At 35.7% G+C, this 12,924-nt stretch overlaps 1 protein-coding gene across 3 annotated transcripts in view; it reads right to left on the bottom strand.

The window, feature by feature from the left end:
* Window positions 1–977: 977 nt before the first annotated feature.
* The window catches only part of LOC126920503 (uncharacterized), a 174,507-nt gene continuing 162,560 nt past the window's right edge, over window positions 978–12,924 (bottom strand). For 2 of the 3 annotated variants that reach the window (XM_050730974.1, XM_050730973.1), the window contains 7 exons: window positions 11,622–11,719; window positions 10,363–10,564; window positions 10,191–10,281; window positions 9,789–9,985; window positions 8,830–8,924; window positions 8,385–8,451; window positions 7,700–7,915 (listed from right to left, as the gene is read on the bottom strand). In XM_050730974.1, coding sequence (XP_050586931.1) covers window positions 7,820–7,915; window positions 8,385–8,451; window positions 8,830–8,924; window positions 9,789–9,985; window positions 10,191–10,281; window positions 10,363–10,564; window positions 11,622–11,719 — 846 coding nt within the window. In that variant the 3' untranslated portion in view covers window positions 7,700–7,819. Of the gene's footprint in view, window positions 4,931–5,307; window positions 5,482–5,958; window positions 6,094–6,231; window positions 6,388–6,652; window positions 6,808–6,877; window positions 6,999–7,433; window positions 7,506–7,680; window positions 7,916–8,384; window positions 8,452–8,829; window positions 8,925–9,788; window positions 9,986–10,190; window positions 10,282–10,362; window positions 10,565–11,621; window positions 11,720–12,924 lie in introns of those variants that run through there. The other variant, XM_050730975.1, reaches the window with a different exon arrangement.

The following is a 12,924-nucleotide window of genomic DNA, read 5'->3' as shown; positions in this document are numbered from 1 at the left end:
CAAAGGGAAAATAGAACATTTTACAATTACAGGATAAAAATGCAATTATGTAACGTTGTAATAAACGAAATATTTTGTTTTTATCTATTTTTTTTTTTTTTTTTTTTTTTTTTTTTTAGATAAGATATCTTCAAAATTAAAAGGACGTAATGGAAAGTATATAAAAGAAAGTGCTCGTTATACTTCGTACTGAAACTTCTAGATACCTGTAGTATACATCTCGATAATTCGATGTTTAATCAACGAATAGCTTGATATTTGTGAAGCTTGTCAGTGAGTACAAGATGCTTAGTAAGCATGGAAATCGTAATGCGTTTGTTTTTTTATGGTTAATTAATCGTGCACTTTGCGAAGCCCCGTGCCGGTAACCCACTTTTGAGGCCAATAAACGATTTCTTTGGTCCACTTAGAAAGCAAGCGCGCGCACTTGTGAAAGAAGAGCACCGATGAAATGGGCCTCCGATAGTAAAACGGACAGTGACGTTCGTACGAGTCCGGATTTAGTTTGACGCGATTTAATTAGGTTAAGTATAGCTACAGCTACTACAGTTACTAATTCGTAATTTTTCATAGAAATTTTGTAGATTTACAACGATGCATTTACTTTTGTCAAATATGTAAATAAACGCTCGTCCATTTTTTACATTTTATTCTTCTTCTTTTTTTTATTCTGGTTTCTTCGATTTTGCTACAACTTTTATCCACTTTATATCTAATTTAGTCATCGCTAGATTTAGTGTTAAAACGGTGTGATTTTACATGCAATCGGATTAAAATTTTAATTATTGCAATTCCGACGAATTACAAAAATAAAGATTGGGATATTTAGTTGAAAATAAGAAATTTAAACGATTTCTTTGGTAAATCTTTTTACACAGTATGTCGTATCATTGTCCGTTTACTTACCTTGTTCCGGTGTATCTGCGGAGATTAAGGAGATTTGAACGCGCGCACAAGCGCGACATCAACGAACAACGTTTATACTGCAACTTTTGCAATCAATGCATTTTAATAGATCTCGATCTGTTTGTTCGCGTTCTATAATAATCGGATTTCTTACGTCCTTTCTTTTTTTTTGTTTTATTTTTGTTTGTTTTGTTATGTTTCCTCCTCGTGACCATCGATAAGAGTGCCGCGCTACAATGATCGGTGTATGCGATAACAGGAATTAGAATAATCTCGTCGTAATAATATTAGTAATCATAATAACCGCGACAATAATTCATAATGACGGTAATAATGGCGAGAATAATCATAATAATTAATAATTCGAGTCGTTGACTGTAAAAGTGGCTCGATTGTATTGCTCCCCGAATTTCGAAGGCGTTTCAGGATACTAATTGGTATCCCGAATCTATTTAATCTGCAAATATATTATAATTAGCATTAAGCTTCTCTAATCTCTCTCATTCTCGTGCTCTTTTACTTTCTTCCTTTCTTTCTCTCACACACACTCTCTTTTTCTCTTTCGTTCGATCGTCGACAACAGATACGTTCACGCTTTTTTCATAACGGTTACGCCATCTCTTTTTGTTCTTGTCTTCTGTTATTCTTCTTTTCTTTTTTCTTTTTTTTTTTTTTTACAATCGATGCCTCGCCATCGTGGCATGACGTCGTTTTGCAACGTGCAAACAGAACGAACGATCACGAATGCTTGGTGCAACGGTTATCCTTGCGAATTACCTTTGATTTCGATCCGTGTCGATAAGAAAAGCGATTGCGATTATGAGCCTAGGCGCGTATACCGACACTGGTTGGTCAGAAGTTTAGAATCGTCGATTGTTACACGAAATTCGAGAGTCTTCGATTAAATCGCGAACTACGAATTGACAGAAACTCGATAGAAATGTAGAGTAGCTGATATCTTCTATCTCGTCAATTAAAAAATTTCCGACTTGAAATTCTTAGAATGTCAGACTTTAGAATCTTAGAACGTTGGGACCTTGTTATTTTTCAAATCTCACAAATTTTGTAATCTTCGCTCCTCTTTTAAACTTTCGAGTCGTGGAATTCTGAAACGAAATTTTCAATCTTCTCGACTTGTAGATTCGGAAGTTCTCAAATTTCAATATCTTCAAGCTTCGAGGATCTCGATTTTAACGCATATAATATCGCTTTTGGTAACTCTACAATATGCAGATTATTATGAGAATGTATCAGTCACGAAGAACGATTACCATAACATCGCCAAACAAAGCGAAGAAAATAATCTTGGGAAACCGGATGCGATGTTCAATAAATTACAATCCATTTACGTGAAACTTCTTAACCGACAGTGTCGGAATATACGCATTCACGTACATATGTATGCATATATAAATAGGTATTCGTCATTTACGAGCAACAATTCGCGCAGCGTACGATCCAACGTTCCCACGAGTTTTTACTATTTCATTGACTACCTTACTAGAACGTGGCCTCGATATCTCAATTCGATGTAGTGTATCGAAATCAAAAGCAACGAACGCAGCTAGCTTTTACAGTGCATACGCTGACAGTTATATATCTACAGGGTGGTCCGTTTCAAATGGATTCCGCGCACCTCACAAGATAAAGTACAGTACAATTGAACATCGAGATAATTTATTAAACTATTGGAAGAAAATTTGGACGAGTATTTAATTGCGCTTTTATTAGAAATCATAGTGAAGTTTTTAAAAGTTTCAGAATCTTAGAATAGTAAGAAAAACGTAGTATGTAAAAGATCTGAAATTTAAATAGGAGAACTGGACTGAATATTTACTTTCTTAGGTATTTTCGTACTTCGTTAAATTAAATCTCGTCGAATTTATCTTCATTATCGATCGAACTTATTAAAAATCTATTAAATTAAAGATCTAGTTTCTCTATTTTGCTGAATATTCCATCACTTGGACCCTCTTGCGCAACAATTTAACGATAGATCGCTTGCTATAGATCATACTCTACCCCTCTACAGTTTCATAATTTGACGTCATTTAGGATAATCAAATAATTTGTAATTTACAAAATTTCGCTAACAATGCTAATCCAATTGCCTAAGAGCATGTCCAATTATGTTCAATTACTCTTCTCGTTCGTTCATCGTTCAAAAACGAATCACCCTATCGATACATACACTTTGGCGCAACTAACACTAAAAGTTCGCGTGCTGTACGAGGCAAGTAAAATTCTACGCCACCCGAATCAAACCAGAAGCTGAAATATCGAATTCGATACGAAATCGAATCGTGTCAAGTTCGATATTCGAGGCCTGAAATGAAATTCGAGCGAAACCAGCAATCGCGAGCAAATGTCTCGTCATACTTCTTCCTGAACCATCTTTCTCCGTACTCCGACGCAATACTTCGCTGAAATTTTCCAGCTTTCCTTTGCTTGCGCCTTCGAAGATCTACGCTAACGACTAGGATAATAGGATAAATTGAACTATACGCGATCAACAAGCCAGTTTAGCTTCTCAACAAGTCCATCGTCGTCTCTTTTAAATTCCTTCGCCTTTTTCTTGGAAAAAATTGCCACATCGTAAAAATGCAACGAAGCTCGATCGCGTTCGTTTCATCGAACCTATCAATTTCTCTTTCTCTTTATCGAGAGTTAAATTAAGGTTCTTTGTTATACCGAACGGCGATCACTCGATGGGAGTTGGAACTTGTTTTTCTCTTTTATTCTATATTTTTTGATGAATTTTTAGATGTTACTTTTTCGCGTTTTTCTTTTCTTTTACGAGCCCCGAAAGTGTTCGAAACTCGCGTGGTTTTCAGACAGTCTGTGGTGCGCGATCGTGCGCTACCCTAAGTCTCTAAGTCGTCTAACTTAAACGTAAGTGATACGAAACGTACAAGCGAGATATCTCTGTTCGTATGAAGACACGGTTGAAATTGCTTGGGAAGAGGAAGAAACTTCCTGAAAACAAATCGATCGATTTTTCTCAGTTTTCGCTTTCTCCAATATAATATTCCTCCGTTTCTCTCCGGACCTTCTATCTGTTTCCAAAAGACAAATTCTTGCAGTATTGCTATAAATTCGAATAATATCGATAAAGGACCTTGAAGAAGAATATTCCTTCCATCTACAAAACTTTCGTTCAGTTCTATCAACTTACTTCATACAGCTTCGTTTACATTCGTCTTAATTTATATATTATATATTATTCTATTCTCTTCTTCTCGAATTTTCATCTCCATCGAGAATACGATCTTCCTCCTGGAACCCTCGTCTACGAGGCTGTACGATTATGTCGATTATATCGATCGAAATGAATTCTCCATAAATTATCTCCGTATTCTACCTCACCGGTAATAAAATCGATAAAAAGTAGAGCGTCCAGAGAAAGGAATCTTATGGAATTATCTTACCTTATTTTGGAAAATCGATCAAATTATTTCGAATATTATATATTTCTCGCGAGTTTCCACCCCTCTTGCCAAACGTTTCACCGTGATATACGTCCACGTGGCTATTACAATATATAGTATCGCTCTAACTGCATAAATACTCTTCTGTGTCGTTAATTCTAATAAGTGTATATAACGGGTGTCGCGAGATATTCGTGTTAACTACTCGCCGGATGTTCAGCCGTGGCAGACGGAATTCTTTTTCGAATCGTCGATAATAATCGCGCAAACGCATCGATATTTAGTAATCGAGACAGAGCGTGTTCTATAAAATCGCGTGTGAGACGCTCGAAGCGTCCGGGCCTGGATTATCATTTAACTAGACAAGATCCGAAATATTCGAATCGTGTACACAGTTACAACGTACATACGTAACTGCATTTATAGATCGCGTTTCCTTTGGTTTCACTTGTTCTTCTAGAATTAGCGTTACTTATACGGTAAACGGTATTTATAGTTACTTTGGTATAGTCAGTTATATCACACTAGAATCCATGGTGTCTGGTGGGGGGGATTGCCGCCCGAATTCTTGCTTTCTGAGTTCCGCCTGCAGAACCCTGGACACATTGTTAAATCATTTCTTTGGTTAACATTTTAAGGGTAGTTTTGTTACGTGATACGAATTTTTGCTTGTAAAATAGATAAAATTGGTAATACTGAGTGACCGATTTTAACGTATAAATGTGAATTACTGGTAAGCCACTTGCTGTACAAAAAAAAAAAAGAAATGTTCAGATGTAATGTTCGTGTAATTTGATGCAAATTATTTACTTTTCCCGTAAATAGACGCATAGAGATGATACGAAAGTGGCATGTGGTTTTCTTAAATGGAATTTAATATAATTTTAATGTACTAATTTTGACATTCTGTATAAACAGTTATTAATTCGTTCATATCGAAAAATCGTTAATTAGCAATTTATGAAAAATTTACCTGTCATTGCTTAGCGGATTTGAACCTAGCCAGTTTCAATTGCACCGGGTTGGAAACTTTCACGTGAACCGCGATGTCCTCTACTGGAGCTTCGCGGACGTCTTGGCCACCGACTGCCACCACTCGATCGCCTTTGCAAATCTTCCCGCTTTCCAAAGCGCTACCACCGGGTAACTAAGCGAACAATACAATCGCTTGAATTATAATTTTCAACTATAATTTTCCAAAAATAACTGTAGTAATTAAAAAGCAAAATGGGACATGTAATATTATATATATATATATATATATATATATCTTTTTTCACCGACTATAAATAGATAGTACAGCTTCATCAAGGAAAAACAAAGCTTCCATCGAACATGTTTAAATAAATAACAAGAGAAAAAGGTGGATGATCCACAGCATTCTACGATAAATTGGATTAGGATAATCGCGTTATTTTTATTTCTCTCGTTGAATTAATTGTGTACTATCGTGAAAGTAAAATTACAGCTGACCGACAAATTGTTAATTCCGAAGACGCATAAATGTAGCTTATAAGTTGCTCTATTTTTAATTTCCCTTTGTTAACTTCTCTCAGAAACTTCACTTTCAAACAGTGGATCTATAGTTCGCGATTGTGTAATGATTTCGTATAAGGAAGCATACCAAGTCTGATACATATGCTCCTTTTCCACTCTTGTATCCTGTCAAACAGAGACCAGCTCCTTTGCCCGACTTCTTCTGCAATTCAACGTCGATTTCCTCTTCACCTTTCTCGTGTCGATGCACCACCATTATGATCTACGTTCAAAAACGTATAAATATTTTATATTATTAGACACTTTAAAAATTAAACAAGATTAAGGTGAGAAGAAGTCAATGGAAATTCTCAAGTTTATAAGGACGTGTTCTGTACAATGGAAAAAGAAGAAGACGTACAGTTCCCGAAGCTTTTAATACGGCAGCATGAGCGTTATCATGTTCCATCTCCTTGAAACTTTGACTACACATTTCGAGTATCTGGTCTCCAGCCTGCAGCCGTCCATCCTTGTGGGCTGCTCCGTCTGGAAATACTTCGACGATGAACACTCCTTTCTGAAATAAAATCGAAGAAATAATATTCCGCACGGAACTCTGAACCTCTTTTCGTTCGTAAGTTCAAATAAATTGTTTGAGAATTAAATGCTTCCAAATGATTAAAAGATTAAAATTAGGATAAAGTAGGTTAATGCAAGTCTAATTTAAACTATAGCGGTTGGTAGTGGCTACGTATGATTCAATGGTACCAATTGAGAATCAAGATATTTGTTGAAATGTCAGAATTTTTATTTGAAAAAAGAAGAAAGAAAATGAAGTTTACCAATGGCGTGTCGGAACCACCAGCTATAATAAAGCCAATGCCTTTGTCCTTGTCTTTCTGGAATTCTATCGTCGTATCTCTGCCAGCCACAATCTTGCAATCTTTTGGATCTTGCGGTGCTTCTGGTTCTGGTGGTTTCTCCGGCTCCTTTGGCGCTATAAACATGATCTTCAATTAGCCTTGTATTAAATTTATATTAAACCGGTATTTCACACAAATAATTACGTTCAGGTTCAGGAATAATGCCCTTCGCCTTATCTTCTTCTTCTTTCGCGACTTTGCTTTGATTAGGATTGCATACTGTAAGCGTTACAACGCCCTCTGCTTTCTTTAAAAGACTCGTGGCCTGTGAAAAGTGCAAGAAGTGTAATTTGAATGTGAATTGCATTTTTATTCGACGATTTCAATCCAAGATTGTTTAATTAACATTCGTTCTTAAATTATCGAAGTATATTACAGAGTTCCTTCAAATTTTTGAATTTACCATTAACAAACTCGCGTTTATTATTTGCTATAGAATTCTTGAAAATTTAACAGTGACGAAATCGTAATTATTCGATTGAACGCGATCAACAACCGCGAGATAAACAAAATGATAAACTCTATGACAAACACTTAAGCGATTTTAAGCTCTAGCAAACATTGTACGATACTTTTAACTGCATCTTTCTCTAAACACGTCTGTATATATGTCGCAAGTGAAGAACACTCGTAATACAAAACGAATAATACAAAACGTGTTAATACATCTCCATTCGACGATGCATTAAATAATAATTACCTCGTCGTAAGTAGAGCCCAGCAAACAGTCCATGTTGACAGCGAGGATCATGTCACCCACTTGCAAACCAGCCTGCAACACGCGAAATGTATCACATGAGAATGACACGTGCGAACTCGACAAGTTGTATTCGCATACTAATATTTTCAATTGTAATTACAATAGCGAATATACAATTATTATTCATTCAGTATATGATACAATGCATGAAACGATCGTTTGAAAATTAACAAAGCAATGCAATTACCTGCTCTGCTGCACTGCCTTCTTGAATGTCTGAGATGAATATACCTTGTCCAACTTCCGCGTGTTTTCCCTCGATGATCATTATACCTAATCCGTACTGGCCCTAGATATGAGAAAATTTCAATGTATTGGTGAAAATGTTATCTTTGGTGCGGTGGTAATTTTTGAAATTTGATTGAACTTGCCTTCTTCACTGGTATGTTACGAACTCCTTTGTATTGGCTGAACATGTCGGACTGCAAGAGGAAAATAATACATCTATCGTTTGGATGGAACAATTTTTGTTAAATAAAACTGTGATTAACAAATTCTAACGGACAACACATATTCTTTTTAGCTTCTTAACGTAAATTTTCTGAGTTTGACTAAATAGACTCGAAACATTTATTATGTAGATAATAATCGAGTGAATTTCTTGAAAAATGTTGGAATCTAACATTCCTATTAGTTTGAGGAAAAGTTTTGTAATTTGATGTTCTTTAAATTTCCTGAGAAATTTTGTAATTTAATATTTCTACAATAATGTTTCTTCTTAAGGAAATTCCTGTAGTCTATATCTAATTCTGCAATATTTAAATAAATTCATGCGTGAATTTAAAATGAAATTTAAATTAAAAACACAAGACAACGAGGAAAATATTGTAAAAATACAAATTAAAATTTTCGTGAACGCGTTTAAAGCTAAATTTGTCAAATCGAACTTACATCTTCCAATGTTGGAGGGAATTGAACAATCGGTTTAACGGCGAGATCATCAAGCGAGTTGCTCCTCCTATGCATCAAATTACTCGGTTAATTTTGTTAGAACCGAATCATACTCCGAAAATAATAAATTCATTGACTCATGTATCGATTTATAAATTTATAATTTTTGGCTCACATCGTCTTTGCTATAGACAAACCTGTTTTTGCTTGAAAAAAAAAAGAGAAGAATATATATCGTTGCAAAGAATTAATATTGCAATTTCAATGGCAATTTACATTCTTCTTTCACACTACAAATTTTTCTGAATAATTTTCCTGATTAATCTCAACGGAAAATTTTCAAGTTTTTCCTTATACATAGAGCCAATAAAATGTTTTATTTACGAAATGACTGAAATCACACGTATGACAAAAACACGCAAATACGAAGAAAATCTGTATGTACCTGAAAATGACGATTTTGAAATACGTGCCAGCCATTCCTTTAATCATGGCAGACGCATTCAAGTGACATCGTCCTTGCAGAACTCGGCCATTTACCTACGTAGAAACATGATTTAAGAGTAACAAAATGGAAAATATTATTAAAAATGTTTATTCCATCAAATAAGAATAACCAGGTGGCATGAATCATAATGGAATTCGCGATATGATCCCGAGTAAGGTGATTCACCCGGAAAATGTAGGTTTGGAGGCTTCGTCTCTGAGATAATCGAGTTTGAACGTTTGCCAAGTACACATACGTTCGACTAAAAATTCATCAACTTGTCTTGCTGCGATTTATCACTGCCCAGCGCGATTCCGTTTGTATACGTTGACGATGACGGCCGAAAATTTCTCAAAGCAACACTTGTTGAACCATTAACAGCTGATGCCAGCTGATCTCGACCCAATTGCCAAATTTCATTCATAGCTTACTGGTGATGTATTTTTTCTTTCGGAAAATTTGCAAAATGTTTTTTTCGAATGATCGATATTTAGCTGTTGAAAAATTGCAAGCGGTATCATACGATAAAATTGATAGTATTTTCGTTCATGAATTAAACCACTTGTTAAGCTTCTAGGAGATTAGAAATGTATTACAAACGTTGACTATAATTGTATTGTTTTAATTTTGTTAGAATATTCTTTTGTACAATTATGAGCATATTTTATAATTAAGCTTCAACTTTTAAAAAGTTTTACTTTATAAATTGAAATAGTTCTTAAATTTTTAGAAAATTTGAAAAAATATTCGACAGATTAGAATTTTATTATTCTAATTTTACTAGAATATCTTCTATATAATCATGGAAATATTTTATTAATTTATTAATAAATCCTTCATGAATCTTAGTATTAAATATGTACTGGTAAGAATTTTATGACAGAGGATACGATGAAGAAAGAAGCAAAGCAACGTACCTCGAGTATTTCGTCGCCAACCAAAATCTCTCCAGTCTTGTGAGCTGCTCCCTTTGGATTAAGGCCACAAACGAACACTGCCATCCGATTTCGATCTCTGTGTCCCGCCAAGGAGATACCCAAGCCACGTCTGTCTTTCTCTATCTTTACTAGCATCACCTTGTGCCCCAGTGAATGATATTTTTTCTGAACTTTCACTGTAACGCAAATAATGATATTGCTGATTCCTGTGATACTGGCAAAGGGAAATGGAACGAAAAATAGAGAAAACGAGAAAGAAGATAAGGGAGACGAAAGCGGAGAAGAAAGAAAAGTTTAAGAAGAGGCAGATAGAAAATAAAGAAGAAAGAAACATCTGCTGCATAAATTAAAAAAAAAAGTTAATTTACATAAATTACGCACTATTCGTGTAACCGAACTCATCTTCAGTCTCTGGATCCGCTTCGATTTCTGCTTTGGTACGTTTTACGTTTCCGGCACTTTTTCTCGAAATCTACGGCAATTATTTAAATATTTGAATCTCCGAAGCTTTTTAAATATCTGGAAATTCACGAGATACTTGAAGTTCACCGACCTCCATGCCACCTTTCGTGTAAACGTTACCCTCCAGCTCACGTATGTCCTCTTCAGAGCTCTCGTCGGACGAATACTTCCGTTTCGGAGGCTCTTCCGGTTTCGATGCATTATCCTCTTTCTCTTCGCTCACCTCTCGCAATATTCCTGGATTGGAAGGCGGTGATGGCGCCTTCTTGCGAATGGATTTTTTCATGGAGGATCTGAAAGTTTAATTAAACAACTGTTTTGTTTAGTTTTTAATTGTTCCTGGCATTTTCGCAGGAAGAAGAACATTTTTAATCAGCACAAGTCTTACTATAGTTCTTTATACACATTTTACGTTAAAATGAGATCCTTAAACAATTTATTGGAAATTTTAGTTCAAAAGAATTACTTGCATAATTGGACGAGAGTATTGTCACGCCCCGCGAAAGTAAAATTGATAATTTCTTTGAAATCAAGGTAATTTAAAACGTTTATTTGAAACCGTGTTTATAGTATTTGAAGTGAAAGCCAGTTAAAGCCGCTAAAGGCTATATCTTGCGAAAATTTATCTAACTATATCTTTATATCTACCTAATTATGTTTTTATAACGATATTAAGACAATTTAAATTATAAACAAAGTCGCCAGTTGAACAAACGTTGGGGATCTTCCCAAACATTTTTAAAAGAAAGGTCCCGACGTTTTTTCATCTTCGACAGATACAAATAAGTGTAGCGACTCAGAGAAGTAAGTAAGAATAATAATTACCGTTCGTCTATCGAGTAATAATAATTATTATCGTTCGTCTATCGAATAATACTAATTAATTACCATTCGCCAACTGAATAATTACCATTCGAAGAGTTAGTTATCATTTTGTCTATCGAAGAATCCTCATTTTGTCAACCGAAAAATTACCATTTTGTCAACCGAAAAATTTTATATCCGTCAATCTGTCAAGTTAATTGTCAATATCGAAATCGAGTACATTACATATTGTTCATTTACTTTCGAACGACTTTAATCCTCTCCCGTGTCAGTATTCCCGCACGTAGCAGGTTAGCCGAAAGTGAAGCTTATTGTCAGTTGCATTAAACGTCAGTTAACGCTACCTTCTCATCGGCAACTAAATAGAACGTAACAGTATTTTACTGAAATAATACGTATGTGGTATATCGAATAAATGATTGAAATTTTCAAAGAATCTATCAGAAATTTTTAGTGAAATCTCCGGCTTCAAATTGTAAGAAATGGCTACGTTAGAAAGAAGTTTGTAAAAGACTCTTAAATTACCTTCGCGAGCTGGATCCCGCGCCATCTGAAACTCTTGTACTTTGTCGCCTAAAATCTGATCTTGAGCTACTTTGCTTCTCTCCGTCTTCGAATCCTGCCTGTAAAACGAAGAAGAAAGAAAGATGCAAAGAGACGCACAAAAATATTCCTTCTTCTCGCATCTCCTTCCACTATCATCAGAAATAGAACGAAAATGAAATTACAATTTTAAACAGCGTGTACAATGTCTTCATCTACGAAACGGAAGAGTAGACGATATTTCCTTCCATAGATCCAACGAAACTGAAATCGTGAAATTTTAGAAAAATGACAAAGCGTTAGAGGAAATGGCGAAACGGTAATTCATTTCAGACAACAGAGCAACTCTGCGAAATAAAGAGCAATTTGCACCAAAATAACTTCCGATCGCGCGTGCCTAAAACCGCGGAAAAACTTCGAAAACTATAATCGCCGGCAGGGCGGAGCTTTCGAATATTCACGAACAATTTTCAGGGTCTCGATCAACGTTCTTCAAACAAACCACAATGCACGCTTAATAAACCTCGGAGAAAACGCGTCTGCCGATCGTTTGGAACTCACCACGCTGCAAACAACCCGTGTACCAGGAACTATTATAGAACAAGCTTTGAATTCACTATCAATTACAGTTCGGTCAATTACAAACACCGATCAATCGAATCACGAACGAGAATACGTAACGGGCGGTTATATTAATTCCAAGAAACGATCAAACAACGTGCGAGAACGATGGAGAGAGAGAGATTGTCTAAAATTGGTAGCTCGGGTAGGCGCGCGCGCGCGCGCTCTCTATCGTAACATTTCGAACGGGACGCATCGCGAAATAGACTGACGACGGGATCCTCCCGTTTTCACGCGCTCCCTCGTCGCCCCAAGTTATAACACAATCGATTCCGTTGACCGAATTAATTTACATCGGACAGGATCGAACGTGGCCCCTTGTACCCGCGCTTTTTTATTCCCTGTGTCTTGATCACAATCAACCAGCCTTTTTCTCCGTGTTTTCATTAACCATTTCGCTTTTGATGGAAACTGCAATCTATAGTCGCAAACATGTTTCCATGTAAAATGGCACTACGATGTGTGTGTGTGTTTTTTTTTTAGAAATTTGTTTCTATTTAGGTACAGCGAGTCGGAGATGTATTCGAGTAGTTTTCATAATAAACTTTTTGACGAACTTCATTTGGTAGCTACAAGCAGCTCACAATCGCAAACATTGTATAGCTAAAAGTGTTTTGCATATGCGAAAGGTTACTATAGCGTTTTCTTGGTGAATTTGCTTCTA

This window comes from Bombus affinis, chromosome 9 (assembly GCF_024516045.1).
Source record: "Bombus affinis isolate iyBomAffi1 chromosome 9, iyBomAffi1.2, whole genome shotgun sequence".
Classification (NCBI taxonomy): Eukaryota; Metazoa; Arthropoda; class Insecta; order Hymenoptera; family Apidae; genus Bombus; species Bombus affinis.
Note: the sequence above shows the minus strand (reverse complement) of the source record. Positions and strands in the feature narration are given on the sequence as shown.